Source organism: Amblyomma mixtum, chromosome 10, assembly GCF_055824585.1.
Source record: "Amblyomma mixtum isolate Tamu chromosome 10, ASM5582458v1, whole genome shotgun sequence".
NCBI classification, from domain to species: domain Eukaryota; kingdom Metazoa; phylum Arthropoda; class Arachnida; order Ixodida; family Ixodidae; genus Amblyomma; species Amblyomma mixtum.
The window spans coordinates 172,133,108-172,150,341 of NC_143021.1; the positions used below are offsets into that span (position 1 = coordinate 172,133,108).

General features: G+C 46.9%; 1 protein-coding gene across 1 annotated transcript; it reads left to right on the top strand.

Moving 5' to 3' along the window:
- Positions 1–3,332: 3,332 nt before the first annotated feature.
- On the top strand, positions 3,333–14,591 carry LOC149327739 (uncharacterized). The gene is made up of 4 exons (XM_089564958.1): positions 3,333–3,431; positions 3,485–3,605; positions 11,991–12,241; positions 14,580–14,591. Exons 1-4 carry the CDS (start codon positions 3,333–3,335, stop codon positions 14,589–14,591), a joined length of 483 nt encoding a protein of 160 aa, XP_089421084.1.
- The last annotated feature ends 2,643 nt before the right edge of the window (positions 14,592–17,234 follow it).

Genomic DNA, 17,234 nt, shown 5'->3' on the forward strand with positions numbered 1-17,234 from the left:
GGCTGGCGGTTCGTACTTGTATGCATGTTGTAACGGACCAAGTCTGTCTGTTTCTTTCTTCGTCCCTTGTTGTTGGCGAGGTTATCATATGCACTCAAATACACTGCCTGTCAGCGATAAGGAAGTAACGCAGCATTGAAGCTGATTTTGTTACCTAAACAAAGGCTACTCGCAAACGTAACAATTTTGATACCTCTGATAAAGTGAAACATCCAAGCGTTTATTTTCTTTTGGGGCATCTTCGCGGAGTAACACGGCATCTTGTTCATCCAAACTGCAGTTTAGCTTTTTTAAAGTTGTATATAATAAGAAGTAGCAGTCAAAGGGTTGCCCAAAGTGAGCGGAAGACAGAAGCAATTATCATTTCATTTCATTTTATTTCGGACAACAATACATGGTGTCCGCGGGGAGAGGCTAAAGGAGACTGTAGTGTCTCCTGACGAGGCCTAGCACCCGCTTTACACGTCGGTGCAGGTGGTGCAGAGTGACATATCAGTGAAAACAGTGGTACATAAAACACAGTGGGACAGGAATTCAACATAAGCAATTACACAAACACTGATCAGGCAGAAAATAATACTCAAGAAGTCATCAACAATGAGCGATAGTAATTGGAGTAGAAAAGAAAAACACATTCGCGCAGAACAAGAAAGAACAGTACAGAACAGTAGGTGTAAAAATGAATGCAGCAGGTATGCATAACAAAATTTCACACAGGGGTGTTCAAAAGATTGCTCATTTTCTTCTTAAATTGGTGAATGGTGACACTCTCCTGGGCACAAGCAATTAGTGTTGGATATTTGTTGCATAAAACTGTTATTTGGTTTAGAAGAGCAAGTTGCTGGGCTAGTTGGTGCTGCTGCATCGTGGTGGAGCAGCGCAAAGGACGGGACACAAGAAACAAGGAAAGACGTACACAGCGCCTGTGTACGTCTTTCCTTGTTTCTTGTGTCCCGTCCTTTGCGCTGCTCCACCACGATGTTATTTGGTGATCCGTAGTCTGGGTTCCGTAATTAGTGCGAGGCCTAGAAGCAATCAAGGAAATTGTGCGCAAGTTATGTGGGATTTCTCTATTCAAATAAGAACGAGAAAATGAATCAAAGTCATGTTTTATTTTTTGGTAGATTAGGTGTGCTAAGTAGTGCTTATAGCATAGAAAAAACGGTAACACCTTACAAGAGGTAAACATGTCATTGGTACTAGGAGGATAACTACCCAATATGCGCAAGGCTCTTTTTTGCAGAGAGAACAACCTATCTGAGTCAGTTTTATTACATGTTCCCCACACTAAGATACTATACACAATATGGGAATGAATAAGAGAAAAATATAGCTGTTTTTTTACATGGAATGGAAGAAGATAACGAAGTCGTTGAATTAACCCAACTGATCTTGATATTCGTATCCGCAGACTGTTGATGTGATCAGTCCAGCCCAAGTCACTGCGGAAACGAACTCCTAGGAACTTATGAGAATTCACCTGTTCAATTTCTGTGTTATTAAAATATAGTCGGATATTATGATCAAGAGGCTTATTTTTGGCACGGAAAAGCACATATTTAGTTTATTTTATGTTTAGTTCAAGCTTCGTACAAAAGCTAGCGCAAAACACGACACACACAAGAAAGGTAGACAGGACAACGCGCTACTGACAACTGAGTTGTCAGTAGCGCGTTGTCCTGTCTACCTTTCTTGTGTGTGTCGTGTTTTGCGCTAGCTTTTGTACGAAGAATAATGCACCAACTAGCCCAGCAACAAGTGTTACATTAGTTCAAGCTCATTGGCATCAAGCCATGTTCGCAGTTCATTGAGCCAGGTATTGGATTGATATTCAAGCATGCTAAGGTTGGGACCAGAAAACAAGACATTAGTGTCATCAGCGTAGAGGACCATATTTGAAGTTGAATGTAAATTTACAATATCATTAATATATAAAATGAAAAGTAGAGGGCCGAGGATAGACCCTTGTGGTACACCGAATTTTATTACGCCCGTGTCGGATTTAAGCTCCTGTAGCCACGTAGACTGCCTCCGTCCTGTAAGATAGCTTTCCAACAATTTGTGTGCAATACCGGGAATTCCATATTTTTCTAGTTTTAATAATAAGATACCGTGTTTAATTGAATCGAAAGCTTTGCGAGAGTCTAGAAATATTCCAATGGTGAAAAGTTTTTGTTCGAAGTTAGAAAGAAGGCGATCTTTTATGTCCAGTAGAGCAGTCTGTGTGGATTTACCAGCCTGGAATCCATACTGTTCTTTGCATATTACGTTTTTTTTATCAAGGAAGTTTTGCAATCTTTTATGTACCACACGTTCTGCGATCTTGGAAAACAGTGGCAATATCGAGATAGGGCGATAGTTGCTCATATCATTTTTGTCGCCTCCCTTGTAGATTACTGTAACTCGAGCTGATTTCATCTTATCAGGGAAAATACCAGTCAGGATCATCCTGTTGCATATATGCGTTAAAGGTGGACTGATGCTTCTGATAGCGGCTTTTACTGGTACCGTACTTATATCGTCATCACCTGGAGAACATTTATTTTTAAGGGAATTAACGATAACTACGATTTCTTCTTCAGACGCGGGGGTCAGAAATAGAGACACAGCAACTAGTTTTCATATAAAGCTCTACAGGTGATGGGCGACTCGCGCCTGCTGTGGTATGATAAGCGCCTGCTTTAAGAAAATGTTCATTAAATGTATTAGCAAGTGTTACACCAGAGCAGGAAGTTCCATCAATCAGTAGCTCGGAAGGCAGACGAGGTTTCCCACTGGATATCATGTCATTTACAACGTTCCAAACTTGTTTGGGTTTGTCCGCTATTGAAGCAAATTTGTTTTCATAATAGGCAGTTTTGGCCTTTCTTAGAACCAGAGTTAATTTGTTTCTGAATTTCTTAAATTCTTCGAAATCGGCTGGGTCTCTTGTTTCTAAGAAATGAGCAAATAACGAGTTTTTATATCGAATGCGCCTGAGAAGAACCGCCGTAATCCATTCTTTCTTAGCTTTTTTGTGCTTACGTACGGGAACCATAGGAAAGGCAATAACTTTTTCTCAGCGTGCTCGCATGGCCCCCCACACTTGACCACCTAAGACACGCAAGGCTAGCCTATAAAGGCAAGGTTCCGCCAAGAAGTTTGGCCTCACTTGTTCTCCGCTTTTCATACCAACATAGTCAGTACAGAATCGGTAAGTGGACAGTAACGAGTTGCAGCATGCAGCGAGTTTTAGCAAAGAAAGGTGTAACTTTAGGATACGGTAACAAGGAAGTGTGAGTCGGGGAACGAACGCGAGTTAATGACGCCGAAGACGAAATCAAGGATAAGAAATGGGCACGAGCAGGGCATGCAGTAAACACAACCGACGGGGTACCCCCGTGGATTCCCTGCTCCAGGCTCAGCAGGGGGTGGCAGAAAGCCGGATGAGGGTAGGTTTTACCGGGATTGGAGGGACAACACGGCGATTTCCCCTCTTGTGCAGGACTGCGGAGTGGGAAGCGACCAAGGAGAAGCGGGCACTTTCGTTCCAGAGTGTCCGAGCGCCAGCTTCGGCGTGCAGCCCGACGCTGCAGCAGCGCCCTGCGACGTCGAGGAGGACTCAGGTCTGTTGTTCCACGCGGACCGGGCGGAAACAGCCCGGCGCTCTGTCGAGACTGTCAGCAGAAGCCGGGATCAGATTCCTTTACAGTGTTATTTAAATAGATAATTCTGCAGGCACTTACAATGAGCCCAAGCAATTGGAACCTATATTTACACTCACGAAAAGCAATGCAACCAATGCAGTTCTCAAGTACAGTGTGGAATTAAAAAGCACAAGCTTACTACAAGTACAACAGAACAGCAGATCGGGCTTCCTATTTTTTCATCCTCAAGTAGCAGCGCAGAAGAGGAGACGAGAAGTCGACTTCTCGCGCTCGTCGACTTCTCGTCTCCTCTTCTGCGCTGCTACTCGAGGTACGAAACACTAACTGAAAAATACAAGCGCAGAAATAATAATTATGTGATATACAAAACACAGACACATAAAAAGTAACTCCATGAATTGGGGCCGTCAACATGCACTTATTTCAAAAGAATCAGACCTATTAGCAGGTATGGTGGGGGTTTGTTCTATCCATCCATAGTCCGCAGCAAAAAAAGTGGGTATTGAAGTGCGTTTAAGTGTTAGGAATTAGGAATTAAGGTGTTAGGAAATGGGGATGATGATTCCTTGTTTCCACCGTGGTACGAGGTGTAAGGAAGGAGTCAGGACTCGTCGACAGCTTGTGGTTTTTAACGAGAAAAATAGGTTTCAGCTGTGCATTTTTCTACGCAGCTAATATTGCCGCCAGTCTTTGTAGCGTTTGTTTGTTGTGTTTATTTGTTCATGCTTCAAGGCTGCCGGCACGCCGCTTTATCGCTTCGTGTGTGACGCAAGACGCGCCTAGAATTATCTCGATGGATCGCATCCGGACGGAGCCGACTCTATTTTGTGCCAGAATGTTCTAGTAACTTCAAAAGCTTTATCTCGAAGATTCGCTATCAGCTTTAAAAGAGCACGGCCGACAGCGGCGGGCATTCTGTTCGACGACGCTCGTTGCTACGCCGCCGCCGAGTGATTCAGTTCTTTGCGGGCGCAAGTCAGCCCGAATAAAGAGTTCCGTTTCGAAGACATTCTCGCTGTGTTCCTGTTCGCCGGACTTCAGTCACCACTACGTGACAATATTAATAATAGTAATAATAATGGCGATAATAATAATAGCACTCCTTATTTCCTGTAGAGAAATACAAATTAGGACCTGCCGAAGGCTCAAATGGCTCGAGTGGCAGCGCCCGGAAGCGGGTAACTTTCACGAAAACAGACAACGCAACAGAAACAGTCAGGAAGGAGTGAAAAAAGACCACTCCGTAAGAAATAAAACTAAGAAAAATACAAGCTGTTAAACAGACTGCTAAAATTAACAGCGTAACTTAACAAGGAACGATTTCTTTTCATTTCTAGTGTTAAAGGGAGACAGAAGCACTTTTTTTGAAAATCGGGCTGGCAGCGGCATCCTATGGTTTTTCATGCTGTATACTGGAATATCGCATCCAAATAAGGCAAAAACAAGCGCGAATTGCCTTTTTTAGCCGAAATATGCGGCCTGTGCCGCGGGGCACGCCGCGCGGCGCGCCGCCGCCCGTGATTGGTCAAGAGAGGTCGTGACGTCAATTTGAGGACTGGAAAAGCTGCCGATGCGGGTCCGGCGCTGCGTTGAGTGCAGATCGCAGCTTTCCTTGTCGTTGTAAAAGCGAATACGGCGACTATTTTTTTTTAATGACCTCCGAAGAAAAGGATACTGCAGTTTGCTCATTCCACGTATCACCTGAAACCAAAAAAGACACAAGCAAAAACTTCTACGCCTAGCACAAGCATACGCCAGCGTCAAAGACGCGATGCAGACCATGCGTAATAATATTAATAATAATAATACTTTATTGCGCCAAATATTTAAAACAAATGTGCAGAAATCCGGCCTGCCAAAGCCTCATAGGGCTTGAGTGGCAGAGCTCGACAGGCAGCGGAACCGCGCTGATATATACATAGGCAAAAAAAAAAACACGCATTCAAAATAACGGACATCAAATTAGTATGATGGTGAGAACAAATAGACACAAGACTCATGTTACATGAAGGAAAAAAAAATCCTCATCAGATTAAATTGCAAGGAAGAAAAACCAAAGTGGCATGACAATACCTCAGATCAATGCAATAAATACAGCAGTAACCGAAGAAATCACAAGATTTACATGACAGGTGGTAAAGCACATGCATGATGTCGTAAACCCTCTAAATAATGTATCGCAGCATCTTTTTTTATTTTGTATTTAGTTTTTGCCCGGCGAACACTTGGAGGTAACCTGTTAAAGTGAAAGGGAACGTAATAATCTCTTACACGCCTTCCATATCGTGTAGACCGTCGGGGAATACAAAAAGGTTCCTTCGGTCGAAGAGACCGTGTGGGAACATACGGAATCTTATAGTCACTAAGCCAAAAATGTTTCAGGACGATCGTTTCCATAAAAAGGCGATCAAAATCAGGTAGAGAAAATACCTTAAAGAGATCAGAATCGGAGGGAAGGCCTAAATCATAGCCGATATTTTTTAATAAAGATCGTAGGAGAGAATTAATCCTGCACTTCCAGCGAACTGCACAGTGACCATAAATCGTTATGCCATGGCGCAGTATGCTATAACCAAGGGCGTTTACGATAACTTTGCGTATTGAAAGCGGCATGTAGTACCTGATGTTGTAAAGCACACAGGAGACGGTTCGGAGCTTTTTACAAACGTGGGACAAGTGATCATTCCATGAAAGAGCACTGTCAAAGTATAATCCTAGGTATTTCACTGTATTTGTATAGCTCAAGGGTACACATTGACATTGGGAACAATCAGATCAGTGCAAGAAAAGGTGATGGTTTAAATCTACCTTCTTCATCGGGCTGTGAAAGCATATAAGCTGAGTCTTAGAGCTGTTAACTTTAATTAGGTTGTTTGAGAACCAGTCCATAGCAATTATTGCTGCAGCTTAAAGAGAAGAAATTGAGTCAGAGTAGTTCAGTGACTGGGTTACAAGTACAGTATCGTCAGCGTACTGGCACAGGCCTACAGGAACAGTTTGAAAGGTCATTCACGTAGACGTTAAATAACAGGCGACTAATTATACAACCTTGCGGAACGCCAGCTTTAATTAACAAAGAAGCGCTGTTTGCCCGGCCAATGGAGACATATTGCGTTCTCTGCAGTAAAAAATTTTCCAAAAGCGAAAGAAACACTCCACGGAAGCCTAACCTGGACAGTTTACACAATAACACACTGTGACACACGCTATCAAAAGCCTTGCTGACATCCAGAAACAGTGCACACACCACTTGGTTACGTTCAAAAGATCTATTTAACATGTCAGAAAAATCCTCCAAAAGCATTTCCGTCCCTTTACTTTGTACAAAACCATATTGACACGGTGACAGGATTTTGTGCTTATCTAAAAAACTTGTCATTGTAAACAGCAGATGTTTTTCTAGTATTTGAGTCAAACAGGGCAAGACTGAAATAGGACGATAATTCTCATACCTATTACGTGCACCACCTTTGTGAATTGGGGTAACTATAGCCGCTTTCATGTTCAGCGGGATCATGCCGCTTGAGATAATGCTGTTGAACAGCGACAGCAACACGCCTTTAAGTATGTCGAACAAGGTTCGCAAATCATCAACTGAAATGCCATCTATTCCCGCAGATCTATTGCGTTTAAGACCAAAAATAATTGAACAGAGGTCATCCTCACTTAGCAAAGGTAGGTGTGCAGATTCAACTGTGCTGTTCTTCTGAGTACAAAATAAGGGATTCTGTTGCGCACTGCCCGAAACTTGCGAGAAGAACCTGCTGAATTCATTAGCTATTTTTTCTTCATCAGTGCCGAAATACGACACAAAATCTTTGCCATCATTGCCACGCGTTTTGACACCTCGTAGATTGTTAATCAAAGACCACGTTTTTCTAGTATCAGAGCCTGCATTCTTGAACTTGTTACGAAAATGTACTCTTTTAGCCTGACGAATCATTGCGTTTACTTTATTTCTTGCAACCTTAAACTTGGACCGTAGCAGGATAGATGCAGGTGCCCTTTTCTACTGGGCCCAGAGCAAATCTTTTTCTTTTATAGCAGATAGTATATTTAAGTGTTGCCAGGTCTCGTTTAGCGCCGGCACGGCGTTGCGGAACTGCCTGAGGTAGTCACCTGGGGACAGACGGAGCTCGGACAAAATTGTCTTTTTGACCTGATCGTAGCTGTCGAGCTCTTCGGTAGAGAGCTTGGAGAACAGGTGTGGGTTCCGCCCACTTACAAGAGGCAAATGTAAATAGCTTTTAACCTCGTCCGGCACCTTATAGGAGCGAAAAATGCCCTCGATCCCCTCAAGCCATAGCGGCACTTCTGGATCTTTTGGAATTGGGGTCAGCAAACTCTTTAGACGCTTAGCGAAATACGCAAGTGTCTCTTCGCGCGTTGGCCGCCCGCCCGCTAGCGAGCCCTGTGTTGAACCGGTTTGCAGCTCCAACTGCCGGGTTCTTTCTCGCTCGATAAGCAGCGTAATTTTCCTCAACTCCAGTTCCAACTCCATCTCCAGCCGCCGCACGGCCGCATCTGAATTTGCTGCCTTACCTGTCCCCTTCGCTGCTCCCGTCACACTTTCTGTCCCCGTCAATGGATCTATGCTAGACGCTGTGGCGTTACTACCACTTTCATCTGTATTCATTTTTGCCACCACTGCACCGCTACGTAGGATCATACAAAAGACCTGCGACTCGCCTTAACGCCTCAACTCCGCATCTGTGGGTTCCGAGGACCAGCAGAAGGACCTTCCTACAGGAATTGCATGCCCTGTCGTCCCCGGGACACCCGCGTCTGTTGATCTCGCGTCTCTCCCTCCGGTCGAGTTTAGGCACAGTCTGCGTCCCTTGCCGCCCGTAGCTTTCGCTGCTTTCCGCTGTCGCTGCTTGATGTGAGGCAAGCCGAACGCGAAAGTACGTACACCGCTAGTCCGTCAGCGGCCGATGTGCACCTTGTGGTTTAATGGCACCGCTGGCTCAATCTGCTGTCCGTCGAGCCGGAACTCTGCGGCTGCTGTAACGCTAGTCCGTCAGCGCTAATGTGTCGGTCCGTTGACACACCCAGAGCCGCTTGTTCCCTCCGTCGATCACTGCGCTGGGAGTCGATGGCTGCTGCGTCCTCAGTCGCTCAGCGCTGATCTGCTTTTCCCTTGAACCTGGAAGCGCTCAGTACCGCTGGCTCGGTCCGTTGGCCGCAGTGCTGGACGCCTCTTGTTGCTGCGTTGCTAGTACTTCAGCAGTCCATGTGCCGGTCTGTCGGCACGGTAAGCACAGCTGGCTCGGTCCATTGGCCACTATGCTGTGATAATTCTTCAGCTGCTGTCCTCTTTCCGGCGGAGACGTTTCTCAGGCACGGTCCGTCGGCCCGGTCGTCTTCGTCCTCGAAAGGCCTGAAGTTTGCCGAAGTCTGACAGGAAACGGTGATCCTGTCGCCGGCTGCGCCAGTAAAACTTTTAAGGTTGTTGTTCTAGTTTTGTTCTTTCTTCGTTCTTTCCTTCTCTCTTCTTCTTCACTTGTTGTTGCTTGTCGATTCTTCTTTCTTCTTAGTAGGTCCCGTTTTCCTGCTTCGCCCAATGAACCTCTCGAATTAGCCGGATTAACTGAGAACACTTATTTAATTAACACTTGATTACAACAAAAATGTACAGTACAGTTATAATGATGACAGCAGCATAGAAAAGAATAACTGAGCTTGGCCGCCCCTGGACTTAGGACAGTCCGTCGTCCCAAGCGAGCATGCGGGAGGAAGTCCGTCTCCTACCGAGCTCCGACCTCAACTGCCGCCCGCTCCGAGCTCGCGGCCGTGTCTGGGTTTCTTCCACAAAAACAAATATTCGTTCAGCGCTCTCATATTCACAAGGACACTTTCCCCCGGTTTCGGGGAATCCATGTACCGTGGACGGGGCTGGGGCGCCGACGCGTCTGGGCCCCGGTCCGCAATGTGAGGAAGCCCATTCCCGAGGAGAAGCGCAAATTTACGACCAGCGGCTCTGACAACCGGTAAAGAGAAGCGACGCAAACCCTAGCAGATGTGGCCCGTCGAAGGCGTCCGGAGCCCCGCACGGCGCCCTACACGTCGGTGCTAGAACAAGGCCCAACTAAACCAGTAGCACACTCAATGCTCACTCCACGAGAAGTGCGAGTTCCCCCGCGGAAACAAACACCTCAAAATGCGGGTGATGAACGCGCGGTCCGTCCACGGGGCCCGCTCGGCACGACAAACAAAAGACAAACAAAAGTTCCGCCCCCGAAGGCGCGCGCGGCACCCCGCCGACGCGGCTCGGGGGTACCGCTGTACGAAACAGAACTGAAAACAGCATACAAAAGACAAACAAAAGTTTCCTCCCCGCCCGGGACGCCCGGCGAAGCGGCTCGGGGCGTAACTGTATAAAAAAACACAAGCAAAAGAAACGCGTACAAGCGGGTGGAAGCGACGACCTTACAAGCGGCAATTTGCAGAATTGCAGAAAGGCTGAAATAGAGAAGGGCTTCTTCCAACCGAAGACCCTTGTTCACAGACCGTGTTTTCACTTCCTACACGGCCTACAGAAGGGTTTAGCGCGAGGGCATATGGGTCAGCCGCCCTGCACTGAGTTTTTGCTCTAAACGGCGAGGAAGAATGCCCCTTGATGTACGTGAACCTGAAGCCCCGACGGGTACCTCTGGCCTTCGAGATCGAGTTTAACGGTCAGTGTGGAAATGATGCAAAACGAGTACCTGTCTCAGCCAGCTCCTAGAGTTCGCTCCCCTGCTCAGCACACAAAAGGGGAGACGGCGAGCATTTATTGAGGATGAGAGCAGTGCCGGTGAGGGTATACGCCGCCATGGCGCCCAGGAGTCAGTGGAAATTACGGATTCCCTGGAAAGCTTTATTGGCTGCAATATTCTGTCATTTCAGCAGCTTTCTTTTCGAACAACAGTGCCTTCTGTAAACGAGGGTTTTCGTTTGGGATATTGCGGGGGGTGCGGGAACAAACGCGAGTTAATGGCATTCTAGTTGGAATCCAGAGGAAAAAACGGGCGTGGCATGTAGTGCGGAGGAAAAATAGCCGATGGTCCCTAAGCGGAGAACGGAATGGATGCCGAGAGACGGCAAGGGGGAAAGTTAGGTGGTCATATGAGATAAACAAGTATGGGGATGGCCGCAGTTGGCTAACCGTACGGTTACCTGGAGGCACATGGGAGAGGCCTTTGCCCCGGCTACAGTCAGGGCTGAGGTGGCGCTCATGCACTGCCAGTTGTCAACTGGCAGTGCATGCACGTTGCCTCAAGAGGCTGCGTGATGCGCGGGTAAGGGGCGTCGTTGAAAGTGTGGTGATAAACGAACGGTAGCTTTCTCGGAATTTTGACATGATATGCCTTGTTGACAGAGGCGGTCACGTTGCATGCGTTCTCCGAAACAGTTCTCCAGTTTCTGCGCTGCTGGCGGTTGGAAGCAGCTCTCATCCAACAGGAATGAATGGTACGTTGTGCGCGCACGTCTGTTCAACTAGCGTCGTCGCTGAATCTGTGCAGCTGACTTTATCGAGGGTTGGGGAGAGGGGGCCACTAATTGCCATGAACGCTCACACCGTATTCAGTTGTACTGCATCCCTATAAGCTCACTGGTAGAAGTGAATTCGCCAAGAAGCACATGACCATGTGGATAGCTTGTAAAGCGCTTTTAGAGGGCTTGCTGAGTGAAGAAACAGGTGCATTCCTTTTCTTTTCAATACGGCACCTTGCATTTGCATTGTTCGCTGAAATCGGGGAAGTCCACTTACTACGCACCTCAGATACAAAGAACGCGATCCCCCTGGCCGTCGGGTTACTTACAAATGGGCTCGAGTGTATATGAGTGAAGGCATGAACGATCGTGCGTGTTTAGTTCCCAGAGTTACTAAACTCTCCGAGTTGTGGCACCGCCATTTCGCACGACCCCGGCTGTCGTTGAACACCAGGAGGGTAAACGTCTGGTCATTTGTTTTATTTTTTGTTTACAGCATGGGCTGCGGCATCGGAGCAGTGCACAAGTTTTCCCTCTTCGGAGCTTTAGAGTGCGCGTCCGTTTTCTGCTGTGTCGCGCTTGCGCAAAAAGCCAATGAAGACACAGCCCATTATGCCTAAAAGGCAGACAGTAGGTGTGCGGATAAACCAACGGGTCATGTCGCCAATACACTACAAAAAAAAATAAAAATAAACGCTGTAACGACAAATGCGACACTCACTACGATACACGAGCATATTGTTCGTGCATCATTTCCGTGTATCGCACCACACTGCAAACGACTCATGTAAACTGAGAGCAGTATTCTAGGGCGCATCTGGTGATGATTCCCTGTCATGTTGTGAGAGTTGTTTTGATTCCGTGCAGCGCACCGCCCAGGAGACGGAGGCCCTGCTCGTAAGGAGCGCACCGCGTTCAGCCGCCGCCAGGTGGAGGCACTGGAGGCGGAGTTCCTGCAGCGCAACTACCTGACCCGGCTGAGGCGCTACGAGATGGCCCTGGCTCTGGACCTCACCGAGAGGCAGGTACGACCTCTTTGGTTGCTTCTGTGCGCGCAAATGCGGTTAAGTCTGCTGCTTCCGTCTGAGCACCGTCCAGGCCCTGTGGAGTGCGACCATGTAAGCTGTGCTGCATATCTCCATCCCATCTCTTTCTGATTTCCGCTGGGATTCCGCATTTGTTCCCTGTCTCATAGCTTTATCCCTGTTCCAGAGCGTGCCGCGCCTTCCGCAATTTAACGTCGAGTCTTTGGTGACTTATCTTCCTCTCAGTGCATCCGGACTACAACATCAGCAATAAAGGGCACAATTTGTTTACAGCCCAAACAGCACCGATATGTTGAGCCAATTTCACCTTTTTGAATAGCACTTTAATACATTATGCTTCCTTTTCTTCGTACAAAAAAGCGTTACAAATAAGTTATGGAACAACATTCACCTAACCTTGAGTATACTTTTCGCTGAAATAACTGCAACTGGTGAAAGGGCAGCATGCAGAGCTAACGAAACTTCTGAGCTATGCATGCAATCTATGGTACGCATCACTTTGAGATTTAACGGTAAAGTTCAGGTAATTAAGATAGAGCACTCTTCGTCATCATGATCATCATCATCAACCCGACTACGCCCACTGCAGAACAAAGGCCTCTCCCATGTCTCTCCAATTAACCCTGTCCCTCTCCAGTTGCGGCCCCCATATCCCCGCAGACTTCCTAATATCCTCTGCCCACACAACTTTCTGCCACCCCTGCTACGCTTGCCTTATCTTGGAATCCACTCCGTTACCCTCAATAAGGACCAGCGGTTATCTTACCTCCGCATTACATGTGCCCTGCCCGAGCCCACTTCTTCCCTTTGATTTCGACTAGGATGTCATTAACCCGCGTTTGTCCCCTCACCCACTCCGCCCTCTTCCGATCTCTTAACGTTACACCTATCATTTTTAAGGCGGAAGCCTTTAATGTCTCATCGTTGTAAGCAGCAGTTGTCGACAGAAAATGTCACGCTTTTCAGTTGGTGGAAACGGTCGTGACGTCACAGTGCGCGAATTTCAAACGGGGCCAATTGCACTTTGCCTAGTAACCATGCAACCAATTGAAGCGATCGTATAGTGATGCTCCAAGTAAGTGGGACTGAGCTTAGTTAATTGATTAATTACCCAATTAGCCTAATTAACTTTTCTAGTCAGGCCATATAAATAAATAAAACCGATTAAGAAATTGGTCGAGCTCAGGAATCGAACCCCGGTCTTCGGCGTGAGAGACGAGCATGCTATCCACTCCGCCATGCCAGCTCGATGGTTTGGAATGAACAAAGGCGCGTCTAGTGAATACGGTGTCTTCACTCACTCTCATCCTCCTCCATCCCCTTCCGGCGAGGTTTAGGTGTCCTCAAAAACCAATTTACCGACGAGCGAGGCGTAGAACCGAATGGGCGATGGCGTTCAATGGACTCCTTGGCAGCGTTGCAAGACGCTGTCGCGTTCCACTCTTAGGGGCGAAGCTTAACATCTTAACCACACATCAGTGACCACACTTTAGGTCAAAAAAGTGCCGCCCTGAATTTTGACGGGTGTCCACCGAGATATGTGAGACACTTACTGCGTAATTTCCTTTCCTCAAATACAATTTTCATTTTCTTCATTACGGCTCCTCTTTATCTATCTTCTTTCACTCCCACCTCCCCTCCTCTACCGTGCGGTTCAGATGTCCACCGAGATGACAGAGAATTACTGCGCCATTTCCTTTCCTCAAAAAGCGTTGCGTTCAAAGGGCAAGGCATCGCGCCGAACGGGTGGTGGCGTTCCGTGGACTCCCTGGCAGCGCTACAACGCGCTGTCGCGTTCCACTCCTAAAGGCGAAGCTTAAGCGTCATTAATTAGCAGTTAATTAGTATTCAGGCATTAATCAGTAATTAACAATTCATTAGCGATTTGCTGTCACTTAGTAATTAGTACTCAATTATATGTGACGCCACCAGTGCCACAGAAACAGCGAAGGTGGTGCGGAAAACGCTTCCGCCTCTACCCACTTTAGACAGTCAAAGTGCCCCCTGAATTTTTTCTGTCCATAGCTCGCTGCGCTGTCCTTAACTTAACCTGAACCCTCTTCGTTCGCCTCCACATTTCTGCCCCATAGGTGAGTACTGGTAAGATACACCTGTTGTATACTGTTCTCCTGAGTGATATTGGCAAACTGCCATTCATGATCTTCGAGAACCTGCCATATGCGCTCCACCCCATTCTGATTTTTCTAGTGATTTCCCTTCCATGATCCGGATCAGCGGTCACTACCTGCCCAAAATAGACACATTCTCTCACTACTTCCAGCACCTCGCTACTAATTTCGAAGCGCTGTTTCCTTGTTAGACTGTTGAACATCACCTTGGTTTTCTGCGTGTTAATTTTTAACCCAACCGTTCTGCTCTGCCTGCCTAACTTATTGATCGTGCTTTACAGTTCATGTCCTGAGTGACTGAGCAAGGTAATGTCATCAGCCAATCGGAGATTGCTTAAGTATTCGCCATTAACTCTTATCCCCAACTGTTCCCATTTAAGGACCCGGAATGCCTGACCCCTCTCCTTATTCGAATTTTATTGCTGACTTTATGGAGAACTATGGTAGCTGTGCAATCGTTATAAATGTCTTCCAATATTTTCGCATAACACTATTCCACACCCTGATTCCGCAATTCCTGCATGACTGCTGAGGTTTCTACTGAGTCGGGCGTTTTATCGTAATCAATGAATTCTATATATAGGGGTTGGTTATATTCTGCGCATTTCTCTATCACGTGATTGATAACGTGATTATGGTCTATTGTCGAGTGTCCTTTACGAAAGCCTGCCTGATCGTTTGGTTGTTTGAAATCTAAGGTTTTTGCGGAATCTATTAGCGATTATCTTAGTAAATACCTTGTAGACAACAGACATTCAGCTGATCGGTCTGTAATTCTTCAAGTCCTCGACGTCTCGTTTCTTATGAATTTAGATAATGTTACCGTTTTACGAAGCTCTAGGTACGCTCGAGGTCACAAGGCATTGCGTATACAGGGTGGATAGTTCTTCTAGCACAATCTTTCCTCCGTCCTTCAGCAAATCTGCTGTTACCTGAACCTCACCAGCTGCTTCCCCCTTGGCATTGCTCGAAGGCTACTCCATTATAAAAAGCGCTTGTTCATTAAAAGTGAGGAGGTTCTGAGACATAATGCTTGAATATAGAGGCAATGTTATTATATGGTTGTGATGTTAACACTATGATAACAATAGCATTTGTACTGTTGTTTTATACTGATGATTCGCACATTATTACATTTCGGGCCCAGTATTAGCATGTTTAGTTTGGACGTTAAGGCAATGTTTACCGCACAATATATATTACGGTATTTCTCAACTTTTAACATTAACGCAACATTCCAGTGCAGCATGTAACGTCACTACAACTTTCACGAGTTTCTAATTAACATTATTAAAAACTATTTTAAAAGGCGTCTCCTAAGCGCAGCCTCTCGTCACCGGCTTTCGCTCTCCCTCCGCGCGCAGAAACCTCCGCGGACACACGCTGGCAGTGCTCGTTCCGCCTGTGACCCAGGGGTGCACACGTCAGAGGAGCAGTCTTTGTCAAAGGCCCAAGAAATCTGCTTCTTAGCCCTGCAGCGCGGCTTCTCACGCATACTCAGGGATCGTGATCTAACGAAGGCGGGAGAACTTAGGTCCTCAATCCTTCAAAGCTTAGCACTATCAAATGTGCTTAGGAGCCTCGCTACACGGCTTAGAAGCAAACCCCTTGTGCGGCATATTTTTTAACAAAGACTGTACACTTTTGCCTTGGCAGGTACGGGCAGACTGAATTTCATGACCTGAGAATGGCTGCCAGATGCACCGGAGATTTTGAGAATGAAGTAGATGGGACAAAGTGGGGTCTCCCTCTCCTAGCTGTGCCAGGCCCTGATACGCAGCCACTGCTTACTCTAGATGGATGTGTTCCCTCGAGCTTTCCTTTCATTATGCGTTATTCCCTTCCAAAGCTGCGGAACATTGCCTCAGTTTTCTTCACGCTTCCCCGCCATGCTTTCTCAGGGCACCTATAAGCCCCAATCAGCGCACTTGAATTGTTCTCCGGAGTCGGCTAGTAGCAGAACAGTATATGCCACGGACCACCGAAGGTTAGAATGCATTAAACCTTTTATGGCAATCTATTCCATATACACCTCCTTCACTCCGTGACATTACGGAGAGTTGCGATGGCGTTGGTGTCAGAAGCGACATTCGTACGACTTCTGCCTGCACGTGCCTGCTGCCGCAGAAGACGCCGGAACTGCGCGACCGCGGGCAGCAGAGACCACTTGTGTCACTGTGGGATGCGCCTCGCAGCGTGCACAAATGGGGAAGTCTTAACAGGTTTGTGAGAGACAAATGCCGTGGTATGCAATGAGCGATGACAGCAATACCCGAAATCTGATTCCCGACGCGGGCCGTCAGCGGCAAAGCAGTAAATTTCATCACTGGGAGGCAGTTTTGCTCATTCGTCATACATCAACAAAGTACCGAAAATAGTACACAAAAAAAATTGATTTAGCTGCGCATGTAATTATCTTTATGTTTTATGGTATATGGGGATTTAATGTTCCAAAGGGGCCATACTATAAGAGACGCCGTAGTTAAGGGCTCCAGAAATTTCGATCACCTGAGGTTTCTTAACGTGCATTGACATCGCACGGCACACGGGCCTCAGGATTTTGCCTCCGTCGAAATCCGACCGTCACAGCCGGGATCGAACCCGCCTCTTTCGAGTCAGCAGCCGAGCGCTACAACAACTGAGCCACCGGGACGGCTCGTAATTTTTTTTTCATGCGCCCGGCAAGACAGCTGGCCTATACTCGCGGCTAAGAAATGCGCTCCTTCGTGGCAAGCATAGGTGGAAGTTACACGAATATCTAAGGCCACGTGCGCGGAGTTTAATTTTTTCGAACACCATGACAGACTTGGAGATAGTTCCTGTAGACATAAGTCGGCCAATTTGTGTCATTCTCACACGGTTCCTTTGGAATGGTTCGAGCGGCGTATTTTAGTTTGTGCGAAAAACAAAACCAACACAATTTGCTCTTTTGAATG

Coding starts and splice junctions, on each gene's coding strand:
- LOC149327739 (XM_089564958.1), top strand. CDS start 3,333: ATGGGCACGAGCAGGGCATGCAGTAAACACAACCGACGGGGTACCCCC. Junction 3,432..3,484: donor TGGCAGAAAGCCGGATGAGG/GTAGGTTTTACC, acceptor CCTCTTGTGCAG/GACTGCGGAGTGGGAAGCGA. Junction 3,606..11,990: donor CGACGTCGAGGAGGACTCAG/GTCTGTTGTTCC, acceptor GATTCCGTGCAG/CGCACCGCCCAGGAGACGGA.